Source organism: Lissotriton vulgaris, chromosome 4_1, assembly GCF_964263255.1.
Source record: "Lissotriton vulgaris chromosome 4_1, aLisVul1.2, whole genome shotgun sequence".
NCBI lineage: Eukaryota > Metazoa > Chordata > Amphibia > Caudata > Salamandridae > Lissotriton > Lissotriton vulgaris.
In genome coordinates this window covers 1,384,240,736-1,384,267,914 of record NC_141691.1, presented here as the reverse complement: position 1 = coordinate 1,384,267,914, position 27,179 = coordinate 1,384,240,736, and the positions used below count along the sequence as shown (strand labels likewise).

The window sequence follows — 27,179 nt, the reverse complement described above, 5'->3', positions numbered from 1 at the left end:
TTGATTTGTTGTGGATGAAGCTAGATAGGTTGATGGGGGTGTGGGTGTGAGGCCTCAAGTCCTGGTGATGTTTGCTATCAGGCTTGAGGTGGCTAATCAAGTCCTGTTGAGATGGAAATGGGTAGATCTGGATGCTACTGGCGTCAGAATGGTGTGATACCAGTAAGAAGGCGGTGTTTCTCCCTATGTAGTTGGAGGTGGTACCTGGGCTGCCCTTCTGACTAGTTGATGTTTGTGTTATGTTAACGAAGCGACCAGATGCATCATTATTAAGCTTTTTGCTATACTGCAGGTTTCAAAAAGTGTTGCGTAATTCTCCTTCAGACATTTTTTGAAAGAAAAATGTTTTGGGTATTGGCAGTTGAATTTCTATTTATAGAGTTATAACACAACAAAGTAAGTCAGGGATAAAAATAGGGATTGTGATTTGATATGAACTATCTGTGTACTGTATTGTTGCTTGCATATGCAAAAATCTACATTGATAATCCAAAACATATTTTGGAAGTTTTTAACAAAAAGCAGATGTACCTAAAGGAATCATTGACCTTTGTTTCTGATGCAAAGTATTTTACATCTTTACATTGATGCCCAGAATAAAAGAAACAATATGATTCTGTTAAACTACCCTTTTCAAGGACAAGATAGTATTTTGGGGTGCTTGGAACACTCAGCTGAAGAAACATTAATTGTATGCTCTTTTTCTATTCATATGCAGGGAAGTGAGGTTAGGACGAAATGGTGTAGAAGAAATCAAACGCCATCTTTTCTTTAAAAATGATCAGTGGTCGTGGGATAGTCTAAGAGACAGTAAGTAGGTTTTATATTTAATCTCAATTCTTGAGGAATGATGACCTATTGCTGTGCTTCTGCTTGCAACACATTTTATTCGAAATATCACAGTCACTTCAGTTAGCAAATATTTGTTTTTCAGCATTGGGTCTGCCATAGTGTCACATACATTATTAAATAGGCTCTCTGAATTATATGTGAGTCCTTAATACATTTAATGGTGGCATACTTTGTTGTACTTGGGTACCCCTTTTCTTTTCAAATTATAGAGCACACTATGTCTGTATTCAGCCAAGTGTGCTCCTAAGTTTGAGGAAGAGACTCGCTTTCACTGCCTTGTGCAGCCTCATATCCTTTAAGAAAAGCAAAACAACATACTAAGGTATTGCGTGTACGAATTAGGCAATGCTGTACGCTTTCTGAATACCTCTTCCCACAAAGAATTGGTCACCCAAGCCCACAAGCCTGCAATTTCTGGACAAACTGCAGCTCTGAAAGCTTCATTTATATCTTGTTGTTTGCCATGAATTGTTAGGTACCTTTATCATTTTTAGCCCTGGGAAAGCGAATGTTTGTGGTGCTTTTATTTATTTGGTGCTTTATCTTTGTACCATTAAAGACATTGGATGCGAGGATGCATTTTCTGCTAACACAGCACCAAATGCTAACCTTGCATTTCTTAGATTTCTTCAATATTTTGCATAGTTACGCAAAAGCAAATTACATTAATTTTGCATACCCCTAAATATTTTCACCAAATCTTATATCCCTATTTTTAATTTTTTGTAATTGATTTATGTCCTGTATGAGGAGATGGGTTTGTTTGAATATGTATACTCCCATTAAGAGTTGGAAGGATTAGCACTCTATTCATAGTTAGTTTGGTATAGTATGAACCAGACTAATATAGTATTGACTAATTGCATATGCAATATACAAGATCTTACAAACATTTTCATTTCGATTTGAAGTTGTACATTTTTATTTTAGTTACTCATAATGACTTAATGTTGGGTTGTGGTTCAAACCTCCTAAGGTTCATTTTGAACCAGCTGCCAGCTTTAGGCTAATTGTCACTTGTTCTTTTCGAGAAGCAGACATTTTGTTTTGGTGGGGTTGACCTTTAGTTGAGTTCAGCCATCCAGGCCTGATTGAGATGCAGGTAATGTTTGAGATGTTGGATGTTTCAAGCAGTGGAGACCTTTAATTAGAGTTGTGCGTCATTGATATATCGGTGATTTTTGTTGTTATCTATAAGTAGAGTCCCAAGCGGCTCCATGGAAAATTAGGAATGGATGGAGACAAGATGGAACCCTGGGAGTTTTTTCCAGATTGGAAAGCTGGAAGTATAGATTAGCTGAATGAAATTCATGTGAAGGCTGTCTTATCCAATCATCTAAAGGCTGAGTTTGATGCCTGGCTGATGCGCATTAGTTCAATGGCTATTGCACAATGCTATGCATGGAGGTCAATCTAAGGTGAAAGCAGGCTTAGTAATGTTGGATTGTCTCTATTTTTTAAGTTAAGTAGTAGTTCATGCTATTGCATTTGTGTATGGAGTTTGGGGTATGACAGTCTGGCAGAGCAAGAGGGTTACTGCTCTTTGAACAATTACTTTTCAGCGTCTCCAGATGGTATCTTTTGTCTCCAGACATAGCTCCACTTCTGGTTGTGATGTCTTTAGAATATGTGAGGTACCTACCAACACCACTGACTCAGTTCCTGTTTTCCATGCCTCAATGCCACTGTCCCAGAGCATGCACGCTCTCTGTCTCGGTGGCAAAAATCTCACCTTTCGACAGTGACTAGTTAAAATATTTCCTCAAATGATCTTGGGTTTCAAGCATGGCAGACCGAGCAGCAAGATTGTCCTTTTAGTATTCCCATTACAACTGCATTAGGTGTCGGGGTTTTGAACACAATACCACAGCCAGCAACTCTTGCTCCTCCTAGGCTGACAGGGGCTGGGAGTTACGGGTTATTTTGGGCTAAGACTAGCAGGGAGACCCGCCCCAAGTAGAATTACTTTTCAAAAGGGTACCTACCTTCCAGGAAACATGCTCCTAAGAGATATTCCCATGAGAAACACAAACAGTGGTCCTGGGAAGAGACTCTCTCTTCTAAGTTCCATGGAGTAAAGTGACTCTGAAGTTGATCACCTCCTAATGAGACATTCTTGGATTTGCAAAATGCCACTGGCCTGTATACTTCTCCAGAAGAAGGCATTGAAGGATGTCCACTCTTAAACAACATTTGTTCGAAAAGCATTAAAAGTGTTGGAAGGGACTTTGCTTTTGTGAAAGTGAAGTCTAATATTCCAGTCGAAATCTTGCAACCTTCCAAATTTCTGCAGAGGCCTTACTCCTGTTTTCCCTGGCACACATAGACCCCATAGTGGCTGCATTGGAGAACTACTCCGCTTAGCAGCCCATAGGAAGATTGAGAGGACATAGGCCAGCTTCAGGTGATGCACACAATTTGTCCTCCCAGTTGTCACAGGAGGGTTTGGTCGATCAGCATTCATCCCCAAATTAGAACCCAAACACTTTTCCTATGGCCCCGCAGGAAAGGGTCAAAGAAAATTAACCCCTTGGTTCTTAAAGTTTTTGCCTCCAGCAGCTTGGCTGTACACACAACTAATGAAACAAACCTCTCGGGGTACTAATTACCTTTCTTATGGAAATTGTTGAAACTCACAATCGTTAGTCTACCTAGGCACATGAAGAATCCATTTCCTTACTTGGTGAGTGACTGCCTAGAAACATCAAAACAAATCCTGTAATGTGGTTCGGCTGGGCTTCGCCTCCCATGCATAGCAATTCCATCAAGATTATTGGAATTGCCCTGTCTACTCAAGTACTGTGCAGTCCTAGTTACACCTATTGTCTCAGCCTGTTCACACATTTCATCATATGTACTACTCCATTCATGGACAGGATGGAACTAGGATGCAGCAGCAGCTCATCTAGTCTCCCCATTGCCTGCAGACTCTGCTGCTTCTAAATCCCTCTTTCCTGCTCTCATAACACCATCTTCAGGTGGGAATGAAGTCTCATATTTTGTTTCCCATTTGTAGGTGATCACAATGGATTTCTTGGCCATCCAGCTGCCCCATCAGTGCTATGTCATTCCCTGCCTATATTCCTGAACAGACCTCCTTCCTTCTCTCAGTACCTGCTCATGTCTTGATCCTGACTGTAGAAGCCCTCGCTTTTGTGGGAAAAAGAGAGGGCAACATCATTTCTACTCCCTTTTTTCTTTTTGTTTTCCAAGATGGACTGAGGCCTCTTCTGGGTCCTCCGTCTTCCAAGCATGTTTATTAGGCTGGACAATTTTAAGATGCTGTCCCTGATTCAGGACTTGTTTGCTTTCAGCTCATGAGATTGGTCAATGTTTTTGGACTTCTAGGACATCCCTTTCATGTTCCAGTTTTCCCTGCCGATTGTGGATTTATTGGAGATGATTCTGATGTGTCTGACTAAAGCTCAGATCCCAGCCCTGCATGTCTACGCCTGTTAGTCATCATTCTTCCTTGGTACTTCACTGTGGTTATGGATAAGAACCCTCCAGTGGTGTCTTAGGAGACAGTGGCTGTAACACCAAGGAAGACTCTTGATCCAGGTGCAGATTTTCTAGTAGGTGCATCAGAATCAGCGCTGTTGTATGGACCCCTCCAACCTTCCTGGGGTCACCCAGTCTGTACCCTGCAGACCCTGGCTTATATGGTTATAGACAACTCATCGCTGGGCAGAGCTTCTCATCTGGGCGAAATGATATTGTGGGGCCCTTAGTCCTTATTAGAGCAGCCCCTATACATAAATGTGTTCCAGCTGCAGGTTGTTCACCTTGCCCTGAAGGTCTTTCTCCCCTCTGTTTCAGGTAGCACTGTACAGATTTTGATAAACACCACAACCGCCCATTATATCAATAGGCAGGCTGGTCTGAGTCATAACGTTTTTGATGGGTAAATTATTTCATTTGCCTATGGAAGTGCAATGTAATCTTGCCAGCAGAGGCACTTTAGTGTAGTTCCTATTTTCTCTATAGGCCCTGCGCATTGGAATAACATAAACAGCAATGTAGACGTAGGAGTGCGGTCTCCTCGGTCTCTACTGATTGTTAGACTTAATTGGTTTTGTACCAGCTAGCTCAGAGGTCACTGGAAACTTTCTTGACTGAATAGGAAGTGATCAGCTTCCCTGGCTCAGACAAGAAGGGATTCAGTTTTCCAACAACCACATTAACATGACAACTTTGCTCCTCAGAATAAGAGTCAATCTCTAGAGTCGTGTGAAACAATAGACAGCTATTTCACTCAGTCAGTTGTGCAGAATTACTTTCACCAGTATGTAGAGAATAGAGAGACGGGCGTTTTCAATAAAAGATATTATTTATTGAACAGTCTTTCTTCTCATGCAAGAGAAATTAATTGCTACAATTGCAAGACTTATTATAAAAAGTGCGTACAGTAAAAGGAGTATTGCGAAATAATACTTTAAAAGCATTGATATGGTTTCTTAGCCATACGATAGTTAAAATGAATAAAATATATACATTCATATATACATTTGGCTAACGTACTCAACTGGTGCTTCTAACTACGCCTACCCCAGTGTACCTGACCTAAGCCTAATACTTGGGAGGGAGTAAGTAAGTAGCAGTTTAAGTTAAGTTAGTTTTGCCAAGGGTTTGCTTCAAGAATTCTCTTTAAGGGTTTAGTCAGCACCGTACCTCTGGAATAGAATGTTGGAGGTCTGGTATCTCCTCTCAGGACTCGATATTCCAGTCACCCGCAAGGGTAGGCTGGAAACGCCGGAGCTGGATTTTCTCGGCAAGAGAAAAGACAGCGTCTTTCTCAACGCGTCAAGGAGGAGGGGCAGCGTCCTTGGGCTTCTCGCATCTGCTGGGCTCTCTGCAAGGGACAGCTGTTCTGCTCCTGTATTCACCACCACCGCCGTGTTTGCTTAAGGCAACGTTGGTATTATTTATACCTGAAAGGTGCCGAGTTTGACGTAAGGTATTGGACATAAGACGTCAATAAAGATGTCACTAAGAACTGGTCGTTCTTACAGTGCTCGTTAGGAGTTCTATTACAAATCAAAACAACGCAAGCGGGGCTTTCCCAGGTTGCTGGGGGGTTTGAGCTGTCGAAAGAACTCGGTGTGTTATCTAGGAATCTAAGGAAGTGGCTTCTGCTGTGTCATGTACTGTAATGAGCTGCAGAGACGAGTTACTGAAATATGGCTCTGATCGGTTATGCCATTATAGGGATATCAATTGATTATAGCCGTATAGGGGCATGAGGTCACAATATTGATCGGGGTCCTAGATAGAACACAACACCCACTCCACGAATTTATGTCCATCAAATTACTAAAAACTAAAGCAATAGGATGCGCGTGTATTCCTACCCACCCCAAAATACATATTGCATTTGAAATGGTGTATATGAAATACATGAGAATATAGGTACTGTACGTTTTCAAGCATAGTAATCATTCAAAAATTATAGCATATGTAATCAGTTGAACGATTTTGCGAAAAAATTACACATGAAAAGTCTCTAAATACAGAAAAGAAGGGCGAGACTAATTCATCACATATAAATACAATTGCTGTAAAATGTGCTAGAGGCTTAGGTAAAGTTTTTTGTCTCTAGGTCTATTTAAAAATTGAAGCTCTGTTCTTTATGAATAGTTCTACTTTAAGCAAAGTATGTGTGCCAGAAAAAAGGTAAATATTTTGAAAAAATTGTCTGATTCAAAAAAATCTTTCATGGGGAGCGGGAAAAATAAAGTTCCAAACGCTTTTCAGTAGTTTTGTTGATCAAAACTGAAGGCCGAATTCAGAGTTCATGGGAACGCTGTGCGCCGGATTGTTTTCCAAAATTCATTGTTTCTGTTCAGGGGAGAACATCATATCAGACAGGCTCGCAAAGAATAGATCTACATATTCAGGTGACAGTTCTACCAGGTTCGATAGTGCAGTAACCTGGCAGTTGTGAAAATGATTGCTATAATCGATGTTTGGATCAGCAATGTTCACAGAAGGTCGTGCCTGGGTGATGCTGCTTTCATTTATTGCTTCACTGCCACCACCTAGTCGTAGCGCAGGAGTCTCAACGAATGCCGTCATCAGGATTGGTAGCCGCTGGGGACAACACGATGCGTGAGCCGTTACAGGACTTAGCAAAGTATCGATATCCATCGGTACTGCTGATGATAGTGCAAGACGGGTGTCTAACACGCATTCTTCTCCGCATAGCATACATCGAAGCACAGGTAAGATGCAGGTCTGCCATATAGGTCTGAATGAAAGAAACCAGGTCATGTTCAGATCTCTCAGCCGGGCCAATCCAAGGACCTTAGTTATGCGGTCCCGGTAGCGCATTGCTAGGATGGTGTCTTCCATCCTTGCCGGAGTCATGTCTGTGTTTTGGCTTGCCATATCGGAGCAGAAGGGTCAAAAATAAAATGCCTGCTACGAGTCCCAAAAGTAGAGGTAGGCCGCCAAAGACCGAATGGACAAAATTTGGAATAATGCCTAGAACTGCTTTGAATGGTGTTAGCAGTCCCGAAAAAATTGTCTTAAATACCTTCGAGATACCTACGGCATCCGACATATTTAGGATTTGGCTGAGCATTTCTGTGAAATGTACGGGCAATTTGTTGATAAAAGTTCATGTATCTCCGATGTTGTCCTTGCAACTTGGAGATCATACGTCTCTTTTGATGACGTGATGGGCACTGTTGTCTGCAAAAGCACAGACTTCATTCTGCTTAAAGTATCAATTCGTATAGAAGAGATTTCCAAAGGAGGGCAAATCGGCGTCTCAGAATCTCCAGGGACGTTTGGATACAATGCTTGCATACAACAAGTGACCATGGAAGTTACGCTTACGAGATATGCTTTCCCTGGCACCAAGCTACAACAGCTCTGATCCATTATTAGAATGTAACTCCCGTTAGAAAGTTGCTTAAAGAAGGGCTCTATCTGCGTTGCAGGTGTGACGTGCTGGTGGCATGAAAGGTTGTTTGAAGTCCCTTCACAGGCCCCATGTAAATTAATACCCTGGCACAAAAGTATACCGCTTAGTGAATGTTTGCAGTTTTCACCACTAAGAAATACATTTTTGTTGTTGTCACTGTAGCATGTATGTGTATATGGTAATTTCCATGACGACTTAATGTACCCTTTACCCAACTTTTCATACTGGCCTGCCGGTATATACTCAAGGCAATTTTTGAATTGGAAAGTTGTTATCGGAATTGTGATAATCCCGTGTATTATCCATTCAATGACAGGTCTTTCTGACATTGTCAATGGTAATCTCTCAAGTTTTTCGATGCTCAGGATTGTATAGTCTGCTCCTTTCTGTGCTAAACTGATTTGTTTATCACTAAGGTTAAAGAGGAAAAACAATGACGTTGTGTTGATTAGACGCCATGGCACATAGCCTGAACGAAGATTTTGCAACGTCCAGCCTAGCTGTACAATAGAACGTAATTGGGACTGGCCATGTTGTAACATTAGCAAGTCTTTGTCTATTATATCGATGGCAGATGATACAATACTGTCCAGTGAATAGATTCTGGAGGACAGAGTCATTAACCCATTGTCCACAACAGAAAGTGATCTTTCCAAATTAATACGATCAATTTCTCGTATTTTCTCGGCTGTTTCAATTTGAGTTTCTTTCCAAGCCTCGTTGTATGCCGCATATATGCTTGCCGCTATGAAACGTTTTTGACGCTGTTTGCGTGGTCCCATAATGAAATCACGCAAGCCAGCACCATCTTTAAGTAGAGATAAGTGTTGCTTAATTTCTGCCAGTGTGGATGTTTCTAGCCATTCAAGGCAGAGTTTCCCTACACTGTATGTTGTTACTATCCCTGGATGTTGTCTCTGGGAGTATCTAGGGTCTGGTCTGGTCATTGTTAATCCCTGTGTTTTGTTTAGGAATCTATCTTGAGTTATTTGTGTCTATAGGCCAGATCAACCACTTTTTTCAATCAGGATGTGTTCTGTTTTCATTTAAAATTTTGGATACGTCTATTTCAATATCTGTGGTAGCATTATCAGGTATTGGTTTTGGAATAGACGGTTTGTTTAGGTCCTTAATCTTAGCTAGGCCAAGACCGGTCGTTTGATGAATTGTGTCATTTAAGAACATTATTTGTTCTGGGATCATGCAGGCTCGAAATAATGCTTCTAGGTCTTGTACCTGCCAATCTTTTGTACCCCAGATTGTTTTTGTTTCAATGTTATTTTTCCAGAAATCAAAACCAAATGTAATCATTTTTTCATAAAATGCTGCTGAATATATCAATTTAGTATTTGTCAGCATGGTTTTCGTCCCTGTTTTATCCAACAGTTTAAAATAAAATGTTTCTGCATTACTCGTGTTAAACCCTGAGAAGTATTGGAATTTCTCATAGAATGTTTTTGAACTGCTTTTAGGTGGTGTAGCACAATGTTCCCATTGGTTATATTTAAAAACATTTCTAGGTTGTGCAGATTTATGTAAATAGTGATCTGCGTAATGTGAGAAACAGTACATTTGTTCATAATTAGATGAACCTTGTAAATAATCATGTTCTGTAAATTTTGCTGACAACACTAAATCCGACATCATATTATTTATACTTTAAAAATCCCAATCATCTGAGAATGTACTTGGTTTTACAAAGTCACTTAATGAAACCTTGAACTGGTGAGGATATTTCAAGATCTCGACCGGGCCATATATTTCATAGTCAGTCTTGTCCCAAACTATCCCGCCGGGTATTAGAATGGCTGTGACATTCACTGATGATAGTTCTCGTTTCTTGACGTGGGATGATCTGTGTGGTTTCAGAACTAAGTTGATGTTCTGATTTGCTGTGTCCATTGAACTGTAATACATTTTCCTAAAATAAAACTAAAATCAGGCACAGTAGGAGTATAAGTATCCCTGAAACAATCCAATGCTCAATTAATGGTGCATCCAGATATGCTTCTTTGATTTGATGAAAGAGTTCTGTTGCTTTTTCTTTAAAAGTCTTTGTTTCTGGCGTTACTTCAGGATCGATTTGATCTTCCGAATAGTTATCAAAGTTGATGAAGTAGCCAGAGGCAGTTCTGTCAATTGTTGGAATTGTTTTCTCCATTTGCTTTTCATTAGCACATTCTGATGCCACATCATTGTAGACTGGTGTTTCATGACGAACTGTTTCAATCTTAGTTCCAAGAGGCACGAGTGCCATGGCATTATTGCATAGTCCTTCTCTGTGCACTGCAGGTTTGAACCTCTTGGATTGTTGCAAATTTGGGTATTCTGTTACTTCTTGGGAGTTCACTTGGCCTACTGTTGATTATAGGCCACATGACTTTGGTTTCACCAGGTCGAGGGATACAACTCGGTTCTCCTTTTTACCAGCAAGGGGCAGTAGTACTACTGATCTTGTTCCGTTGATACTTAAGACAGGTACTGCTTTTCTGTAAGAAGGCCCAAATTCCTTCTTTACCGCTATTTTTTCCCTGACCAGATCCCCAATCTTTGGAATCCAGACAGGTCTTGCTGCGACAGGTGGTGTCTCTTCAGTGGTAGTTGGCTGTTGTTTTAACTTTATGTTGCTTAAGGATTTTCTTGTTTCATTCAAGTCCTGTAAAACAGCCAAACGATCTTTGATGTCAGTCTTTATTTTATTTATTTATTTAGTGTATTTATAGAGCGCAAACCTGTCACCCAGAGGCCATCCTGGCGCTTGAACTTGAACGACGGCACTATTCACCTATACGGCATTTTTAGGAAATAAGTGCGTTTTAAGAGCTTTCCGTAACGGAAGATAGTTGCTGTGGCTTCTCAAGGAGAGAGGCAGGGAGTTCCAAAGTTTGGCCGCTGCCACACTGAATGAGCGGCCACCCATCCTGACTCTCTGAAACCTCGGGACTACCAACAGATGCGCAGAAGAGGATCGGAGAAGTCGCGGGGCAGAGTACCAAGAGAACATATTCTGCAGAGGTATCGGGCCCAGCTGATGTACAGCTTTGAACACTAAACAAGCGGCTTTGTACAGCACTCTTAGATGTACCGGGAGCCAGTGTAACTCTCTCAAGGCTAGGGTAGAAGAGCTAGACCTAGGCCGTGAGAGAGCCAACTTGGCGGCCATGTTCTGCACTCGTTGTAACTTCCCCACCAGATTTTTTGGGGCCTCCAGAAGTAGCGCGTTACAATAATCTAAGCGACTTAGTATAGTACCGCGAACTACTTCCGGCCTGGCATGGGCGGGGAGAAGGGGCAGAACTTTACGCAACATGCGTAACGGCATCATGCACGTAGACGTAGTTTTATTGACGTGCATGTCAAGCTGTAAATTTGGGCCGAAGATCACCCCCAAGTTACGGGCAGATGACGCAGCCAAGACTGGCTCGGGGAAGGAGGCAGGCCAAAAGTTCTCTGGAAGGGCCCGCGAGATCCGATCTGTGGAACAGTAGAGGACCTCCGTCTTAGCGCTGTTAAATTGTAGGGAGTTGGCCCGTAACCAGTCCGCTGTGGCTGCCATGCAGCGATGGAATGTCTCCAGCGAGACTGCCTTAATGCCCTCCAAGGAAAAGACCAGCTGGGTGTCATCGGCATAATTAAAAGCCGAGACACCAAAAGATGTTATAAGCTGGACCAGGGGGCGGAGGTACAGATTGAAAAGTATTGGGCTGATGGCCGAGCCCTGTGGCACCCCCTGCCCTACTTTCCTTGGCTCAGAACAGAAAGGAGGAAGCGAGACCAGCTGTTGCCGACTGTCAAGATAGGATATGAGCCATTCTCTTGCGTCCTCTGTGACCCCACACTCTTCAAGTCTCCTGATGAGGGTTCAATGGCAAACCGTATCGAACGAGGCTGACATGTCGAGCAGCACTAAAAAGGCTGCCCGACCACTGTCGACACGCGAGCGAAGATTGTTCAATACGGTTACAAGCGCGGACTCCGTCCCGGGCCCGGGGCGGAAGCCAAACTGTGCCTCATCGAACCAACCGATGTTTTCCAGGAAACCTGAGAGCGAGCGGGTCACCCATTTTTCCATGATTTTGATAGGAAAGGGGAGCAAGGAAATTGGCCGATAGTTGGACAGACAAGTCGGGTCCAGCGTTGGCTTCTTAAGCAGAGGTGACACTACTGCTAACTTCCAACACTCTGGGACGGATGCCAGCTCCAGAGACTGAAGGCAACGGTTGAAAGAGTTCCGCCTGAAAAGCCTTCCAAAATTTGGGAGGCAGTGGGTCACGCGGAGACCCAGTGGACACCGTGTTAGCCAAACTGCAGAATTCCTCAAAAGAGGGACGAGGAAAGGATTTTAGTTGGGGTCGACTGGAGAGAAAAACCGGAGCTCCCAAACAAAAAGCTGGAGTATTCAACTGGGGTCGACTGGGTGAGCTGTCCGGAGCTCCCAGACCAGGGCCAAAGGCATCTGTCTGGGGTCGACTGGACAGGTCAACCGGAGCTCCCAGGACAGGAACTGCAGTTGGAAGGCACGATTCGGTCGGCTGGGGTCGACTGGATAACCCGTTCGGAGCTCCCGAGCCAGGACAAGAGCCAACTGGCCGGGGTCGACTGAGCGGGCTAACCGGAGCTCCCAGACCGAGAGTATTGGGCAAGGGATGTTTTAAGCCCTCTAAGATCTTAGCAGTTTTCTCTTCAAAAGCACCCGCCAGGGAATCGCACAGGGCCTGCGATGTAGGGACCGTATTAGCCACGCATATAGGGTGGGACATGTCCCTGACGATTTTAAACAGTGCTTGCGATTTGTTGGGCGCCTGATTCAAGGTGGATTCCAAAAAGGCCCCCTTAGCAAGCTTAATCTGTGCTTTATAGCCCTGCAATGCGAGCCTGAACGAGGCCTTTGCTGATGGTGAATATTGCTTCCTCCAAGCCCTCTCCGCACGTTTACAGCTCAACTTCAGCTGTCGAAGCTCTTCCGTGTACCAGGGAGAAGCCCGATTCACTCTCCCACGGGACTTACGAAAAGGAGCCACCTTGTCCAGTGTGTTAGTGATCGACCGGCACAAAGTCGAGTAGCTTTCCTCCACTGTATTACCCAGACAATAATTGTCTGGTAGTAGAGAAGGCAGAGGAGATAGACTAAGTAATCGAGACCAGGGTCTACCCAGTTTCGCCAATCCTACCCCAGCAGTCACAGAGGAGTAATCACCTATACGAAGGGAAAAGGCCACAAGTGCGTGGTCCGTCCAACACTGGCACAAGATATCGGTCACTACTGCTAATTGACCGTCAGCAAAAATCAAGTCCAGGACATGACCTCCCTTATGAGTCGCTTAGCAGACCAGTTGTTGCAGCTTTATTTTTATCTTTTACCACTGAAGCCTGACTATCAAGATCCTGAATATACATTCTAGTTCCGAACAATAGTTCGTAAGGGCTGAAACCTTTTAGAGAATTTCTTGGCAAATTATTAAGACTACGTTGGACACTTGTTAAATGTTTGACCCACCCATCACCCGAACCTAATACCTTCGCTGTTATAGATTGCTTTATGTCTCGGTTTTTTATTTCCAGTACACTGTTTCCCTCAGGGTGAAATGGACAAGAGAATCGCAATCCAATGCCCATACTGGTCATGGCCTCCTTTTAAGCTCGAGAGCTAAAAGCAGGACCCTGGTCAGAATGAAGCATGGCAATTGCATATGTGCCGATAAAGACTCGCAGATCTTTTATAACAGTTTTGGCGTCAGACGAGCGCTGAGGCCACATTTTTAAAGAGAATGTAGTCTTAAACAATTAATAGGACGCTGGATTGCATATAGACAGCATTATGCTATACTCATAGAAGGCCATGGCATTACTCCGCTTGATTCATTGCTGCGATCTCTGTCGCAGTCTGGGCAGTTTTTTACATATTTATAATGGTGCAGGCTCATCTCCGGCCACCAGTATACTGCTTGTAGTTCAGTTAGAGATTCTTTCATCTGTTTGTGCCTTGGACCTTCACCCATGTGTGCATCTGCTATTAATAACTTTCTCCGGTTCATGTTTGGAATTACCCTATCTCCCACTCCAGGGATTCGAGCAAAAGGAACGGAGTTTGCATCAATTACGTATGTATAATTGAGTGGATAGTTCACGGGTAGTGCTGCACAGTCGCCCTTTAAGGATGTTTTTGCTGCCAGCATGGTTTCCCCGTCTATGTATTTTCCTGAACGCTTCTTTGTGGCTACGGAAGCCGGTTTACTTTCTTCTGCTGTGGCTGTATTAGCCAATGAATTCCCTGCAACGTGAACGCCATCACGTTGATGACTCAGAGTGTGTATCACGTGAGTCTTTTGTAGTTCTTTCTTTAAAAGAACTACTTGTTTCCAAAGCATCTTATGCTTGATTGTGGCATCTGTCTCATCTTTGTAATCATTTTGAATCCAGCTCTGCAAATCATTATTGTAGTAGTTGACGCAAAAATGTGAATCGCACACGATTAGTGTCGGGAATTCATCTTCCGCATTTTCAAGCGCCATCTTTAAAGATCTGATTTCAGCTCGCTGAGCCGAACATTTTCTCAGTGATTCAGTTTTTGTTATTTTCGGTCTGAATTTACCGCAGAGCCAGCGACCTTTAACGATCGCACAGGCAGCATCGTAGGATTTATTTTCTACATTGTAGTGCTGTACAAATCTGCCTGTATAGATTATACAGGAGTACTGTTCTAGAGGGAGAGTTTCGATTGGCAGAGGATATTCTTTTTCATAATATAAATCATTCAGTTTTTTCATGTGCGGGGCGAAATAGTATTTCACGTCTTCTGCAGCAAGATAATTTTCCCACTGTACCCATTTCGGATCCAGTGACACTGTGTAGGCAGGTTTACTGGGCTGAATAGCGCCTCGAAGGCGGATTCTGCTGTGAGGACGGTGATCCTTTTGCCTTGTGCTAGTTCTCGTTCTTTTGCTTTAGCAGTTTGCACTGCCTTCACAGTATTTTCCGTGAGACTGAATGTTTTTTCTGCTTGTGTGTACAAGTGAGATTTGTAAGCTATTGGTACAGTTTCTCCCTCATTAGAGGTCAGGTACTTTAATCCGCATCTTCCTGGGATGACTCGGATTACAAGGTTTCGTGTATTGTCACGTGTATCTAATTTTGTTTTTGCTAACATGTCTGTTTGCAGTGATCTCAAAATTTCTGTGTGTTTTTGAGTCCAGTTGATTGGTTTAAAATCAGGTTTAATTAATTCGTAGAGCGGTTTAATCCTCTGTGCGTAGTTTAGTATGTAAGTTCTTCCGAAATTCAGGAAGCCTAGAATCGATTGTAAGGTCTTCAGCGTTTTTGGTGCTTGGAGTACAGCGCACTTCTCTAAGAAGTTGTCCGCCAGGCTTTTTCCTTCACTTGATAATTCGTAACCTAAAAATAGTACTGTTAGATGGGCAATTCGAGACTTTTTAAAGTTGAATTTGTAACCCTCTGCTGCTAACCCAAGTATTATGGTGTTCACCCTTTTCAAGTGAGTCTCCAAGTCGTCGTCTGTGAGATAGATGTCATCGACATAAGATAATGCCTCATCATCATATATTTGTAGTAACTCTGTTACTCTGGCTGAAAATAATCCCGGGCTATTCTTGAACCCCTGTGGGAGCCTACAGAATTTTTCTGTGACCCCATTATTGAGAAAGCGGTCAAGTACCTGCTTTCTGGTGCAATATTTTGACAAAAGAACCCATTAGATATGTCTAATGTTTTGTATTTTTTCCGAATTATGTTATTCATCAGTGCCGCACTGTGCGAGTTCTGTACCGCAAAGGTTTTGCAACACGAGTTAAGGTGTCTGTAGTCCAGGACTAGACAATATGAATCGTCTGGTTTGGAGACAGGAAACAAAGGATTGTTCATTTGAGAGGTGCATGTTTCAATCACCCCCTGGTATTCAAGTTGATCTAAAATCTCCCTGACCTGTTTTTTAGCTTCTTGCTTAATAGGGTACTGCCTTTGTGCAGTAGGTTTACTTTTTAACTGGATTTTGTGAGGAGGAGAGTCCTCATCCCATCCTACATGATTCTTATATAATGCAGGTGCTTGAGCTACTGCCCATTTTCTTGAATATATATTTTCTGTGAATTGGAATATGATTTGAGAAGGCAGGCATAATCATTTCTTCGCAATGAGGGCACTCCCTGACAAACTCTGGGGGCCAATCTTTCTCAGCTAACAGTATGTCATAGCCTTTTGAGAGGCTATCCCAAAATAGACCCCTTATTTTTCTAGTCTTATCCCCCTCTATACGCAGTGTTATTTCGTATATTTTATGAGGTTCGCTAACTCTGGTGTCTGCAGTTTCTACCTGAATGTATTCATTCGTGTCCACTGTCTCCAGATGACTCATCAGGATCTTGCGAGCTATGGTGATTTCTGCTGCACTGTCTAGCATTGTTTGTGCCCACTCTCCGTTTTTCAGCTGTGTCCTCCGTATTCTCGGCATGTTCGATTACTCTAATACTGGCTACCTTCTTTCTTGGAAATTGTAATTTTTTACTTTGAGCAGGTTCCTTGTCTTTGGACTTGGTGTGCTCTCCTGGGTCTGACCGTCCTCTTCTTTCCGATTTCTGCGAAAAAGATCGAGAGGGACGTGTATCAATACTTTGATATCTATCAGGTTTTTTCAAGTTATCCCTATTTCTAAGGTTATATCTTTTTTCAGAGTGCTCCCTCTGGGGAGACTGGTGTTCTCGAGTCGGAGTTCTTTCCCTCCGTCGAGGAGACCTTCCTCTGGACTGGAAAACGTTTTCCTTGGGAGTGGACTGTTTATTTCCATCCCAATTTTTCTTTGGAGTATTTTGATTACTTTTAATAAATAAATTTTCAGGATTTTCGAGTAGTTGGGGTTTTACTGGTTTCCCACCTAAACTATCTCTTCCTAATTCTTCATAGCATTTTTCTATGATTCTGGCAAGCTCAATTGGTTGATCTGTTATATCTGTTTCTTTCAATTTCTGGCGGATCGCCACAGATGCTGCTTCTCCTTTTATGCTGGCTAGTAATATAGCCGAGACCTGCTTGAAGTCTTTCAGTAATTTCATACCAAGGGTTAAAGCAGGTTCTGGACCGTATTCATTCTGAATTTGTTTTAGCACATCTGGTATTACCGCCATGGACGGAACACCATGTGTTTTTGTGTAAATGGAAGCAAAGACTGTACCCCAAGTGTCACAGTCCTCCATGTGTGGTGCGACCCCCATTGGAAGGCAGATAGTCAGAATTCTGTGTTTCTCAATAAGGGTAGTATTTGGAAATACTGCCTCTATTTGATTGATTTTCTGTGCTAACCAGAAAGGAATTTGTTCCCGTTTTATGGGTGTTTTGCCAAGACATGATTGTATGTTCTGTGGTGTAATTTTATTTGTGTTCCCCTGATGAGGGGTCATCTGTGGAACATTAATAGCTGTTTGGACTGTTGCAGTCCGCATTACATATTGGACTAACTGTCTATGTATTTTAATTAATGTTTTTCGCTGTGCTAACAGCTCTTCTTTTGACATTTTATCAATGTCTGGATGTGGTGTGTAGCTGGCTAGAACCGTCCACGTTGCTCCTGGTCTACCTAGTGGACCGAGCCTGGTAATGTGATCATTGTGTTTTAGGGCGCCTTTAAACCAGAGCAGGTGCTCTTGGTATTTTAATGGGATTTCAGTCTCCTCGAAAGGAGCGTATTGATCCGGTGGTTTCTCTATGTTGTAATAGTGAAACTCGTGTGTTGTAGCGTTTGCCACTGGAAAGTTTATCCTAGAATAGAATACCTCTGTCTGCCGATATTCGTGTGCCTCTATCACGAAAATGACGGTACCACCTCGTGAGGTCAGTCCGTTTTCTATAAGTTTTAACGTTATAGTTTTTCTTATGTTTGCCGGGATGATATTTGCACCCGGTGGGTAAATTCCTGTTTCATCGGATTCCCGCTGAGTTGCATTTACTGCGGCATCAGCGGTCCCGTTGTCTTCTACTGACATAGTATAAATGAAAGTTTTGCAGAGTAGGTCTCCAAGGAGACAAAGATTAGGTGCACAATATTTTGGAACACTGTATCCTTCAACGTTGAATAAACCAGAAGCGTTACATTGGAATCTCTTCCTACTAAGTTCGGGCGGATTATAACCTTTCACCCACTCCAGACGTCTATTGGAGTATTTACGGTAGAAAGGGTCTATGTGAAAAAGCACGACTGAGTTACTCTAACGTCTTGCGTTAGTTTTATCGCCTTACCAAACATTGGGCGCCATGTAGTGTAGTTCCTATTTTCCCTATAGGCCCTGCGCATTGGAATAACATAAACAGCAGTGTAGACGTAGGAGTGCGGTCTTCTCGGTCTCTACTGACTATGTTAGACTTAATTGGTTTTGTACCAGCTAGCTCAGAGGTCACTGGAAACTTTCTTGACTGAATAGGAAGTGATCAGCTTCCCTGGCTCAGACAAGAAGGGATTCAGTTTTCCAACAACCACATTAACATGACAACTTTGCTCCTCAGAATAAGAGTCAATCTCTAGAGTCGTGTGAAACAATAGACAGCTATTTCACTCAGTCAGTTGTGCAGAATTACTTTCACCAGTATGCAGAGAATAGAGAGACGGGCGTCTTCAATAAAAGATATTATTTATTGAACACTCTTTCTTCTCATGCAAGAGAAATGAATTGCCACAATTGCAAGACTTGTTATTATAAAAAGTGCGTACAGTAAAAGGAGTATTGCGAAATAATACTGTAAAAGCATTGATATGGTTTTTTAGCCATACGATAGTTAAAATGAATAAAATATATACATTCATATATACATTTGGCTAACGTACTCAACTGGTGCTTCTAACTACGCCTACCCCAGTGTACCTGACCTAAGCCTAATACTTGGGAGGGAGTAAGTAAGTAGCAGTTTAAGTTAAGTTGGTTTTGCCAAGGGTTTGCTTCAAGAATTCTCTCAAAGGGTTTAGTCAGCACCGTACCTCTGGAATAGAATGTTGGAGGTCTGGTATCTCCTCTCAGGACTCGATATTCCAGTCACCCGCAAGGGTAGGCTGGAAACGCCGGAGCTGGATTTTCTCGGCAAGAGAAAAGACAGCGTCTTTCTCAGCGTGTCAAGGAGGGGCAGCGTCTTTGGGCTTCTCGCATCTGCTGGGCTCTCTGCAAGGGACAGCTGTTCTGCTCCTGTATTCACCCCCACCGCCGTGTTTGCTTAAGGCAACGTTGGTATTATTTATACCTGAAAGGTGCAGAGTTTGACGTAAGTTTTTGGACATAAGACGTCAATAAAGATGTTACTAAGAACTGGTCGATCTTACAGTGCTCGTTAGGAGTTCTATTACAAATCAAAACAACGCAAGCGGGGCTTTCCCAGGTTGCTGGGGGGTTTGAGCTGTCGAAAGAACTCGGTGTGTTATCTAGGAATCTAAGGAAGTGGCTTCTGCTGTGTCATGTACTGTAATGAGCTGCAGAGACGAGTTTTCTGAAATATGGCTCTGGTCGGTTATGCCATTATAGGGATATCAATTGATTATAGCCGTATAGGGGCATGAGATCACAATATTGATCGGGGTCCTAGATAGAACACAACAGCACTCTTAAGCTCTGTGGGGGGCTGAGTAGAGTGTTGTAACATTATCAGATATGAGCTTCTTCAGATTCGGCTTTCCATTTCCACTTTCCAGTTCAGAAACTTTCCTCAGACTTGTGCCATACGCTTCCTCTAAATCATTCCTTGCCAGAAGCCATCACGTTAGACTTGTCATTTTTGCTTATCCTACTTGTGTCAAAGGTTCTGTGGAAAATGCAGAAACAATGAGTGCCGCTAATTCTGATCGCCTAAGACTAGGCAAGGAAGATTTGGTAGGCCGGTCTGTTGGCACTCCGCACTTGCACATCAAGCTCTCATGTGCAGACTTGCTATTGCAGCAATGTGGTAAAGTCCTCCACCCCAGTCCTCATACTCTGCACCTGTATGCTTGATGACTGAGCTGTGCCAGCTAGAGTCCTTTGGCCTTCTTGATGAGACAACCTCTTGGCAGCTGTGGAGCTTGGTACTAAACCTATCTGCGCAAGCCACTGGACTAATTTGGGGCAGAAAATCACTAATAATTCTGCCTGTCTGACATCTTACAATTGTTTTGTCTCTTGTTCACTAAAGCCAACTATTGGCTACAGGTAAGAGCTATCTGGAGGCCTTGTTTGCTTTCGTGTGTCTACTTGACCAGTGTTCCCTGTTTATATTGCCATTATGGCACATGTTTTGCAAGGTGCCATGCTTCTGAGCTTATTGTTCATCAGGGAAATTGTAATCCTGTTTTGACCTTCCTGATGGCATGTTTTTTTTTTCTTCTGGACACACAGTTGCCAGGTTTGAACCCGTACTATGATAACAGTCCTGTTTGTGGTGCCTATGTATGGGTGTAGGGTGAGAAAATCTCCGGTCATTTCAGTTCATCCACATTTCACAGTTTTCTATACATATAATTTGGTTTTTCGTTCCTGCCCATGCTTTTTACCTAAAGGGTTTCTGCATTCCATGCGTCAGACTATTACTTTACATCTTTCCTTGTCGGTATCCAACTCAGGAGCAGGAATGTTGGCCTAAACTGGATCCCAGACCTGCATGATATATTGGAGTATCAAAAAGAAAAGTACACAGTTCCCCTAGGTGAGAGGCTAATAAACCAGTTGAAAATGCGAGTGAGTGAAGGCACACAGGAGGGGGATCCTCCTATTTGGAACTAGAGACCTCACACACCCAGCAAGCTAGGTGTCATGCTTCATCATATGACCTTGCCCCTCGTCGGGTCGGCGGTGCAATACCCGACGGGCACCCATAAAGGGGCTCTTTGGCGGGGATCTTCTGTTCCTGCCGTATGGTGCTGTGGGTGTGAGAGCCCTAGGGAACAATAGTGAGAGGTGTAGATGTATGTATGTGATTTAAAAGAGGTTGGGTAGTCCACAGGAAATTTTTAATAATGTGGTAACCCACCTCACTAAAAGCAGAGAGCGTGGTTGCTTCACATGCTTATGGGTGCGTGGAATCAGAGACCTACTCTATGTGGTGGTGGTCGACATGTTTCCTGCTACTGCGTTCAAAGTAATACTGAGCATTTCATCAGGACCAAGTGGAACTATCTACACTGACGGGTGTTCATACCCTATTAATAAATAGTGTGTGGCGGGTTTAGTCTTGTAGAGACCTGGAATTGATGACAAAAACAAGGGAAAGGGTTGTCATCCATTGAGAACTTACTCCAAGCGTAACAACTGTCAGAGTAGAGCGGCTACAGTGCACCTCTCCAACATATGGTAATACGAGTGAAAGAATATAATTAAAAACATCTTAAAAACTGATGACTGGTGCCATGCTCACTGTTGGTAGAGCACACAGAAGTGAAATACCCATGAAGGGTAAAGTACGTAAGACTCACCCGTTGTACTGGAAGCGGGTGCTTCAACAGACCCCCCCCCCAAGTGCCTGGACACCTCTTTGTAAAAGTCCTGTAGGGGGATGGAAAATTAACAGGCAAGCCACCCTGGAGTTAAGGGTACAGTAGTGCTAGACAAAAGGAGGGTCCTATAATCCGCATAATAGCTTGGGCACATACCCTCAGGCAGTCTGGTGTACTCCAGGAATAAAATGCCTGGGAGGGTAGGTGGTCATGTAGACGCACACAGTGGAAACAAGCCCAGGAAGGTGGGGAGCATACTAATCAGTCAGCGTGCCATGGTTCTCTGCGAGGTACTGGGGGTTGCCATTAGACTAGCTGCACCCTCCCAAGTACCCCGCAAAAGGTTGGCGCGTCGCTGGGTAGCAGCACAGCCGGGTAGGCACTCCTCCCATAAGGCAAATAACCCCGGCATGTAAACTCACAAATCCAACCTACCGCATAGTGCTCCTGTGTGCGGCGATCACATGGAGTAGCTCAGTACAGTGCACCACGAGGGCGGTACCTCCAACAACCACAATCCAACGCTTACCTGTCCACATTAGGACAACGCCGCCTCCCTAGACCGTGCTGCCGCTGGGTATCCGGATCAGTGCGCTCATTGAGCCCTCTACCGTTATAACCCGGGAGGTGCGCGGTCAGAGAGACACAGCGCCACGTCATCGCGGTGCGTGCAGGCCGTCATGGTTGAGGAAAGCTTGGTCACATGCCACCTGTTTATTGGTGTGCAAAGTGTCGGCCATATTTGAATGGTGTGACTACTCTGGCTATAAAAGTTAAAGAACTTGTTACAGTATGTCAGAAAAGAGGTAGACTAATCAAAACCTGGTGCACAAGTGTGCTATGGGAAGTGTTGAAGTAGATTCCCACGGACACTTAGCGGGTGAGCCATCGGTGTTGGTGTAACGTTAATTATGGCTGCCATGAGTCTATACACCAGGCCGCTCTAGCTCTCAAGGTGCAGGGCACACCAAGTGCAAGGAGCCAGTAGAGAGGTGGTACACTAGGCCCTAGTAGGTAAGTGGTAGGCTGGGATGTAGAGGGACCCTCAACGTGGGTAGCAGTCGTGCTGTATCTAGACTGGTCAAGAAGTGTGCCCCAGGATGGGAGTGATCTGGCTATCTTCGGTATTAGTCATGTGAAGGTACGGGCATCCCATCTGCAATGTTTATTTAGAAAAGCGGGCGAGTCAATCACCAACGCATCGGCTACGTCTGAGAAATGAATATGGACTGTTGATTTCCTGTCAAATGTTCTACCCAAATCATTGCTGATGAAAGTACCTTCATTGATGAAGACTGCGTCATTGACAGCTATCCTATTATCTGAAAGAGACACGTTAGTTAGATTACTTACCTTAGAATATCCCTAGGCATCAGACTGGATCCTGAAAGCTTTGCTAGCAACACCTCTACGCGTCAGTAGGTGGCATCATGCGGCGCCGCGTGATCGGATCGTCGTTAAATGGGTGAATTGTTACCATCATAGAGGGTTGCCTTTGCGATTGGTGCTGGACGCAGAGTACTTTTCCGTGTTGTGCCTTTTTTCCCCCTTTTGGAAAGATTGCGCCACTGTTTTGATGCTTTAGGAACTAGCTGCCCCCCTTCCATTTACATTTGAAAGTCGATGCGTCTCGCCACTGATCTGACGCTTTAGGAACTAGCTGCCCTTCCTCTATTCACATTTGAAATTCGAGGATTGTGTTTGGGTTATTTTTCAATCAAGTAATCTGATGGACTTTTTTGACTAATGATCGCTACTGTTAAGATTGCGCCCTTCGCATGCTGTGGCACACATTCCGCAGACGGTCTGACATATTTTCACCATTCGGATGAATGAGTGTAATCCTTTTTGCGAATTCGTAACGTTGAGATTGACCACTACTTCTGAGTGGTCCATTCTAGTTCCCACATGAGAGCCTTCTTAGGCCTATTTGCCATGATATAATTGCCCCACAACCCCTTCCCTTGTTTGTCCTGATGAAGACCCCGCCTAAGGACCTAATCTAACCTATAGATAGGGGTCTAAACGTCAACGGCTCTTTTTCCCTTGGAAATCAGGCACAAGCCCCTGACAGTTCCATCTATAGGTTGTGACCGTAGAATGTCTTTCTGTAATATTTCATCAATGGAGGCCATAAATTTCGGCTTTTTGTATTTGAAATGTTTGATCCCTTATTGATTGTGGTATCAACAACTGTTTTGATTAACTGTGCCTATTCCTTTAAACTTCACATCTTTAAGCACCCCCTTTACTTCCTTTCTCCCCCTCTGGGGCTTTCTATTTAATATCAAATAATATGAAGTAAATTCACCATTGTAGGTGTCTGGTGTTGTAAATAAATTGCAATATTTGTGGAAAAACCAAATTAATTCTTAAATTAGTGATTTTTGTAAGTGAGTGTAGTATTGTTAGTGTGTGTAGCTAGTACAACACACTTTTTTTGCGGGGACCCCTTACCCACATGTACCATATAGCGCCCAGGTCCCCGTGACTGCATGGGTTCAAACCCCCTTCGTGTAGCGTCCGTCGCTGGCGTCTTAATCGCCGTGATAACGTCACAGAGACTACTTAGGCGCCACCCATGCATGCTGATGTCAGTTCTTTCTTTTTCCGTGCCAGTAAGCGCAGTTCCGTTAGAGAATGTACCTTAGTCACTTTTTGACTATCTTTTAGGGGACTGTTGTCCTTGTGGGTCTTCTCTGGTGCACATAGGGATGACTGGTTTTAAGTCCTGTGGGGCCTGCCGTCGCATATTGTCTGTCTCTACTGCCTGGAGCGCGACCACGACTCCTGGTCTGGTTTGGATTGTCGGACCATTGCCCCGAAGGCCTTGAGAACCGGTGCCGGAAGTTGCTTGAGGTTCGACACTTGTCCCAGCGCAGTTCACGGTCCAGGGGCCATTCTAGAGAACGCTCGCGGGGCCACCATCATTGGTCCTTGGGCTCCAAGTCTTCACCCTTGTATTCGGGTAAGAGACGACACAAAAAGAAGTCGAAGAAGCATTGTCGCTCTCCAACGTCCCCCGTCTGTCCCCGGATGTGGACGAGGGGGACAGGGGTTCTGCCCCTGCGGCTCCTTCGGAGCCTGGGAATCCAGCAGCCTACCCACCTTACCCGGGTCTGTCGACGACTCCCGCACAGGTGCAAGAATTTTTTGCTGCCATGGACCGCCTGTTTAAGCCTTGGGCTCCCGCTGGTGCGCCCTTGGGCCCCGTGTCAGGATCCTTTAGGCCCGCGGCTCCGGCCCCGTGCGCCAGCGGCGGCCCCATGCGCTGCAGGACTCAGAGCCGCTGGCTCCGGCCAGGGCGCCACTAGGTCCCACGCTGCGGGCTCCGGCGCCACCCTCGACTTTGCCTCCGGAGTGAGTGCCATTGGTCCCATCCCTGCCCGGTTCCAAGACAATTTTGTCCCCACCTGGGATCCGAATTGGGATATGGTCCCGGTTCGGCCTCATCAGACACTGTTCCCGACACCTTTTGTAAAATCCCGCGTCTCTGCCCCGCTGCTGCGGTCTGCGGCCATACCGCGGAGGTAAAGGACGACTTGGAGTGTTCCGAGGACCCTCTTGCTCGTCAGTGAGACTCTGATCAGGATTGGGGGGACGACTTGGAGGAGGCTTGCAGCCTCGATGTCTCTTCTGACCCGGGGTTGTCCTCTCCCCCGCCTACCATGGAGGAGGGTGCCTCTTACACAGTGGTGCTTCGTTAGGCAGCTGAGGTCCGCAACCTTGATCTCTTTACGGTGGCCCTAAAGACTAATCTCCTCACTGAGGTGCTTCGGTCGGTGTCCCCTTTGTTGGAGCCACTGCTACCATTTAATGACGCCCTTACTGACGTCTTGATGGGCACTTGGTCCCGGCTAGCCACAGGGGCCCCTGTCGATAAGAACGTAGTCAGGCGTCCTCGCCCGGCACCGGGTGACCCTGCCTTTTTGACAACTCATCCTACGCCCGAGAGCCTGGTCATTCAAGCTTTGACGTCCCTGAGTACCTTTCCTACAGCTCCGCCGGATAAGGACTCTAAGAGGCTGGAGCAGTTTGTCAAGCAATTGTTTTCCTCTGGCAGCTTGGGGCTGCGGTCGGTGAACACCGCATGTCTATTAGGCCGCTATTCCCACGCGGTGTGGGATACTGTTGCTCAGGTGTTGCCTCAGTGTCCTGAAGAGATCCAGGCTGTACTGTGCTTTCCCAGGCTGTAGCAGAGGGTAAGATGTGGCTAAATTCGCCATTCGGTGTGGTTTGGACACAGCGGACTCCCTAGGTAGGGCAATTTCTACGACTATGGCGCTTCATCTCTACGACTGGCGCTTCGTCGCCACGCCTGTTTGATATCTATTAGGTTCTTGCCAGACGTCCAGAGCTCACTCATGGACATGCCCTTTGACGGCTCTCGCCTGTTTGGCGATAAGTCTTGACAGTGCCTTGGAGCGTTTTAAGGACTCTCGGGCTACGGCCAAGTCCTTGGGTCTTTCCACCACGCGGCTGGCCACGTCTCCTTGTCATTCCTTTCGTGGCCATGGAAGGGGCGCCCCTGCCCGCCCGTTCAGTCAAAAGCCTGTGCAGAACCAAATGCAGCAGTGGGCGTGGAGGCCGCTATGGCAGCTCAGGGGGCCGGCGTGAAGGTCAGTCCACCTCCCCATCTGCAACATCTGCCTTAAAGCCTTCATAGTCTGAGCTTTGGGACGCAGCCCACGCCAGTACGCGGCAGAATGGTTCCTGCAACTCGTCCGGAGGGGTTACTCTCTCCCTTTCGAGTCAACCCACCACCATGCCACCTCAGTTTCACCGTATGTCGGGGGATCACTTTGCACTTCTCCAACAGGAAGTTATGGCCCTCTCTACCAAGGGGGCCATCAAGCGCGTTCCTGGGCCAGAAGTAGGATGTGGTTGTTATTCCCACTATTTTCTGGTCCCCAAGAAGGACAAGGTGGACTTGGGCCCCATCTTGAACCTCAGGAACGTCAATCACTTCGTCCGGAAGGAGAAGTTCAAGATGTTGACTCTGGCTTAGGTCTTGGCTGCCCTCGACCCTGGAGACTGGATGATAGCGTTGGATTTGCAGGATGCATATTTTCACATCCCGGTCCTGCCGGCCCACCCGCGTTGTCTGCGGTTCACGGTAAGCCAGGAGCATTTTCAGTTTGCCGTGCTCCCCTTCGGCCTTACCAGCGCCCCTCGGGTGTTCACGAAAGTGATGGCGGTGGTCGCAGCTCACCTACGCAGGTCAGGGGTGTCAGTCTTCCCCTACCTGGACGACTGGTTGTTGAAGGCGAACTTGCCCCAAACAGTCACCCACCTTCAGACTACAGCCACCTCCTGCATTTGCTGAGGTTCTCCATCAACATGCCGAAGTCGCACCTGAGTCCCTCTCAGTCGCTCCCCTTCAACAGAGCGGTTCTGGATTAGACACGGTTTCGGGTTTATCCTCCCAAGCAGCAAGTCCTGGATATTCAGGCTATGATTCAGATCTTTCAGCCTCTATCCCGGGTTTGTCAGGATGACCCTCCGGCTTCTGGGCCGGATGGCCTCCTGCATCCTGCTAGTGCAACATGCGAGAAGGCATATGCGGGGTCTGCAGTTGGACCTGAAGTTCCAGTGGGTACAGCATCAGGGCAACCTGTCCATTCATGTCCAGATCTCGGAGGGCACTGCATGACAGCTGCAGTGGTGGCTCACGAATCGCGATTGGGTCAAGGGCAGATCCATCTCCCTTTCCCAACCGGAGCACACAGTGGTGACAAATGTGTCCCTTCTGGGATAGGGAGGCCACTTGGCGGGGTCCTGGCTCCGTATCAAACTTTTGGAGCTTCGGGTGATCCGACTTACACTGAAAGCATTCCATACCTCTGTCCCGGGAAGTGTGGTGCAGGTGTTCACGTACAACACCACCGCCATGTGGTAGTGCAACAAACAGAGCGTGTTGGGTCTTGGTCCCTATATCAGGAGGCTCTG

General features: G+C 45.2%; 1 protein-coding gene across 1 annotated transcript in view; it reads left to right on the top strand.

The window, feature by feature from the left end:
• ROCK1 (Rho associated coiled-coil containing protein kinase 1) overlaps window positions 1-27,179 on the top strand; it is a 2,273,505-nt gene that overhangs the window by 768,668 nt on the left and 1,477,658 nt on the right. Inside the window, exon 9 of the mRNA XM_086965620.1 lies at window positions 719-810. Coding sequence (XP_086821746.1) covers window positions 719-810 — 92 coding nt within the window. The remainder of the gene's footprint in view (window positions 1-718; window positions 811-27,179) is intronic.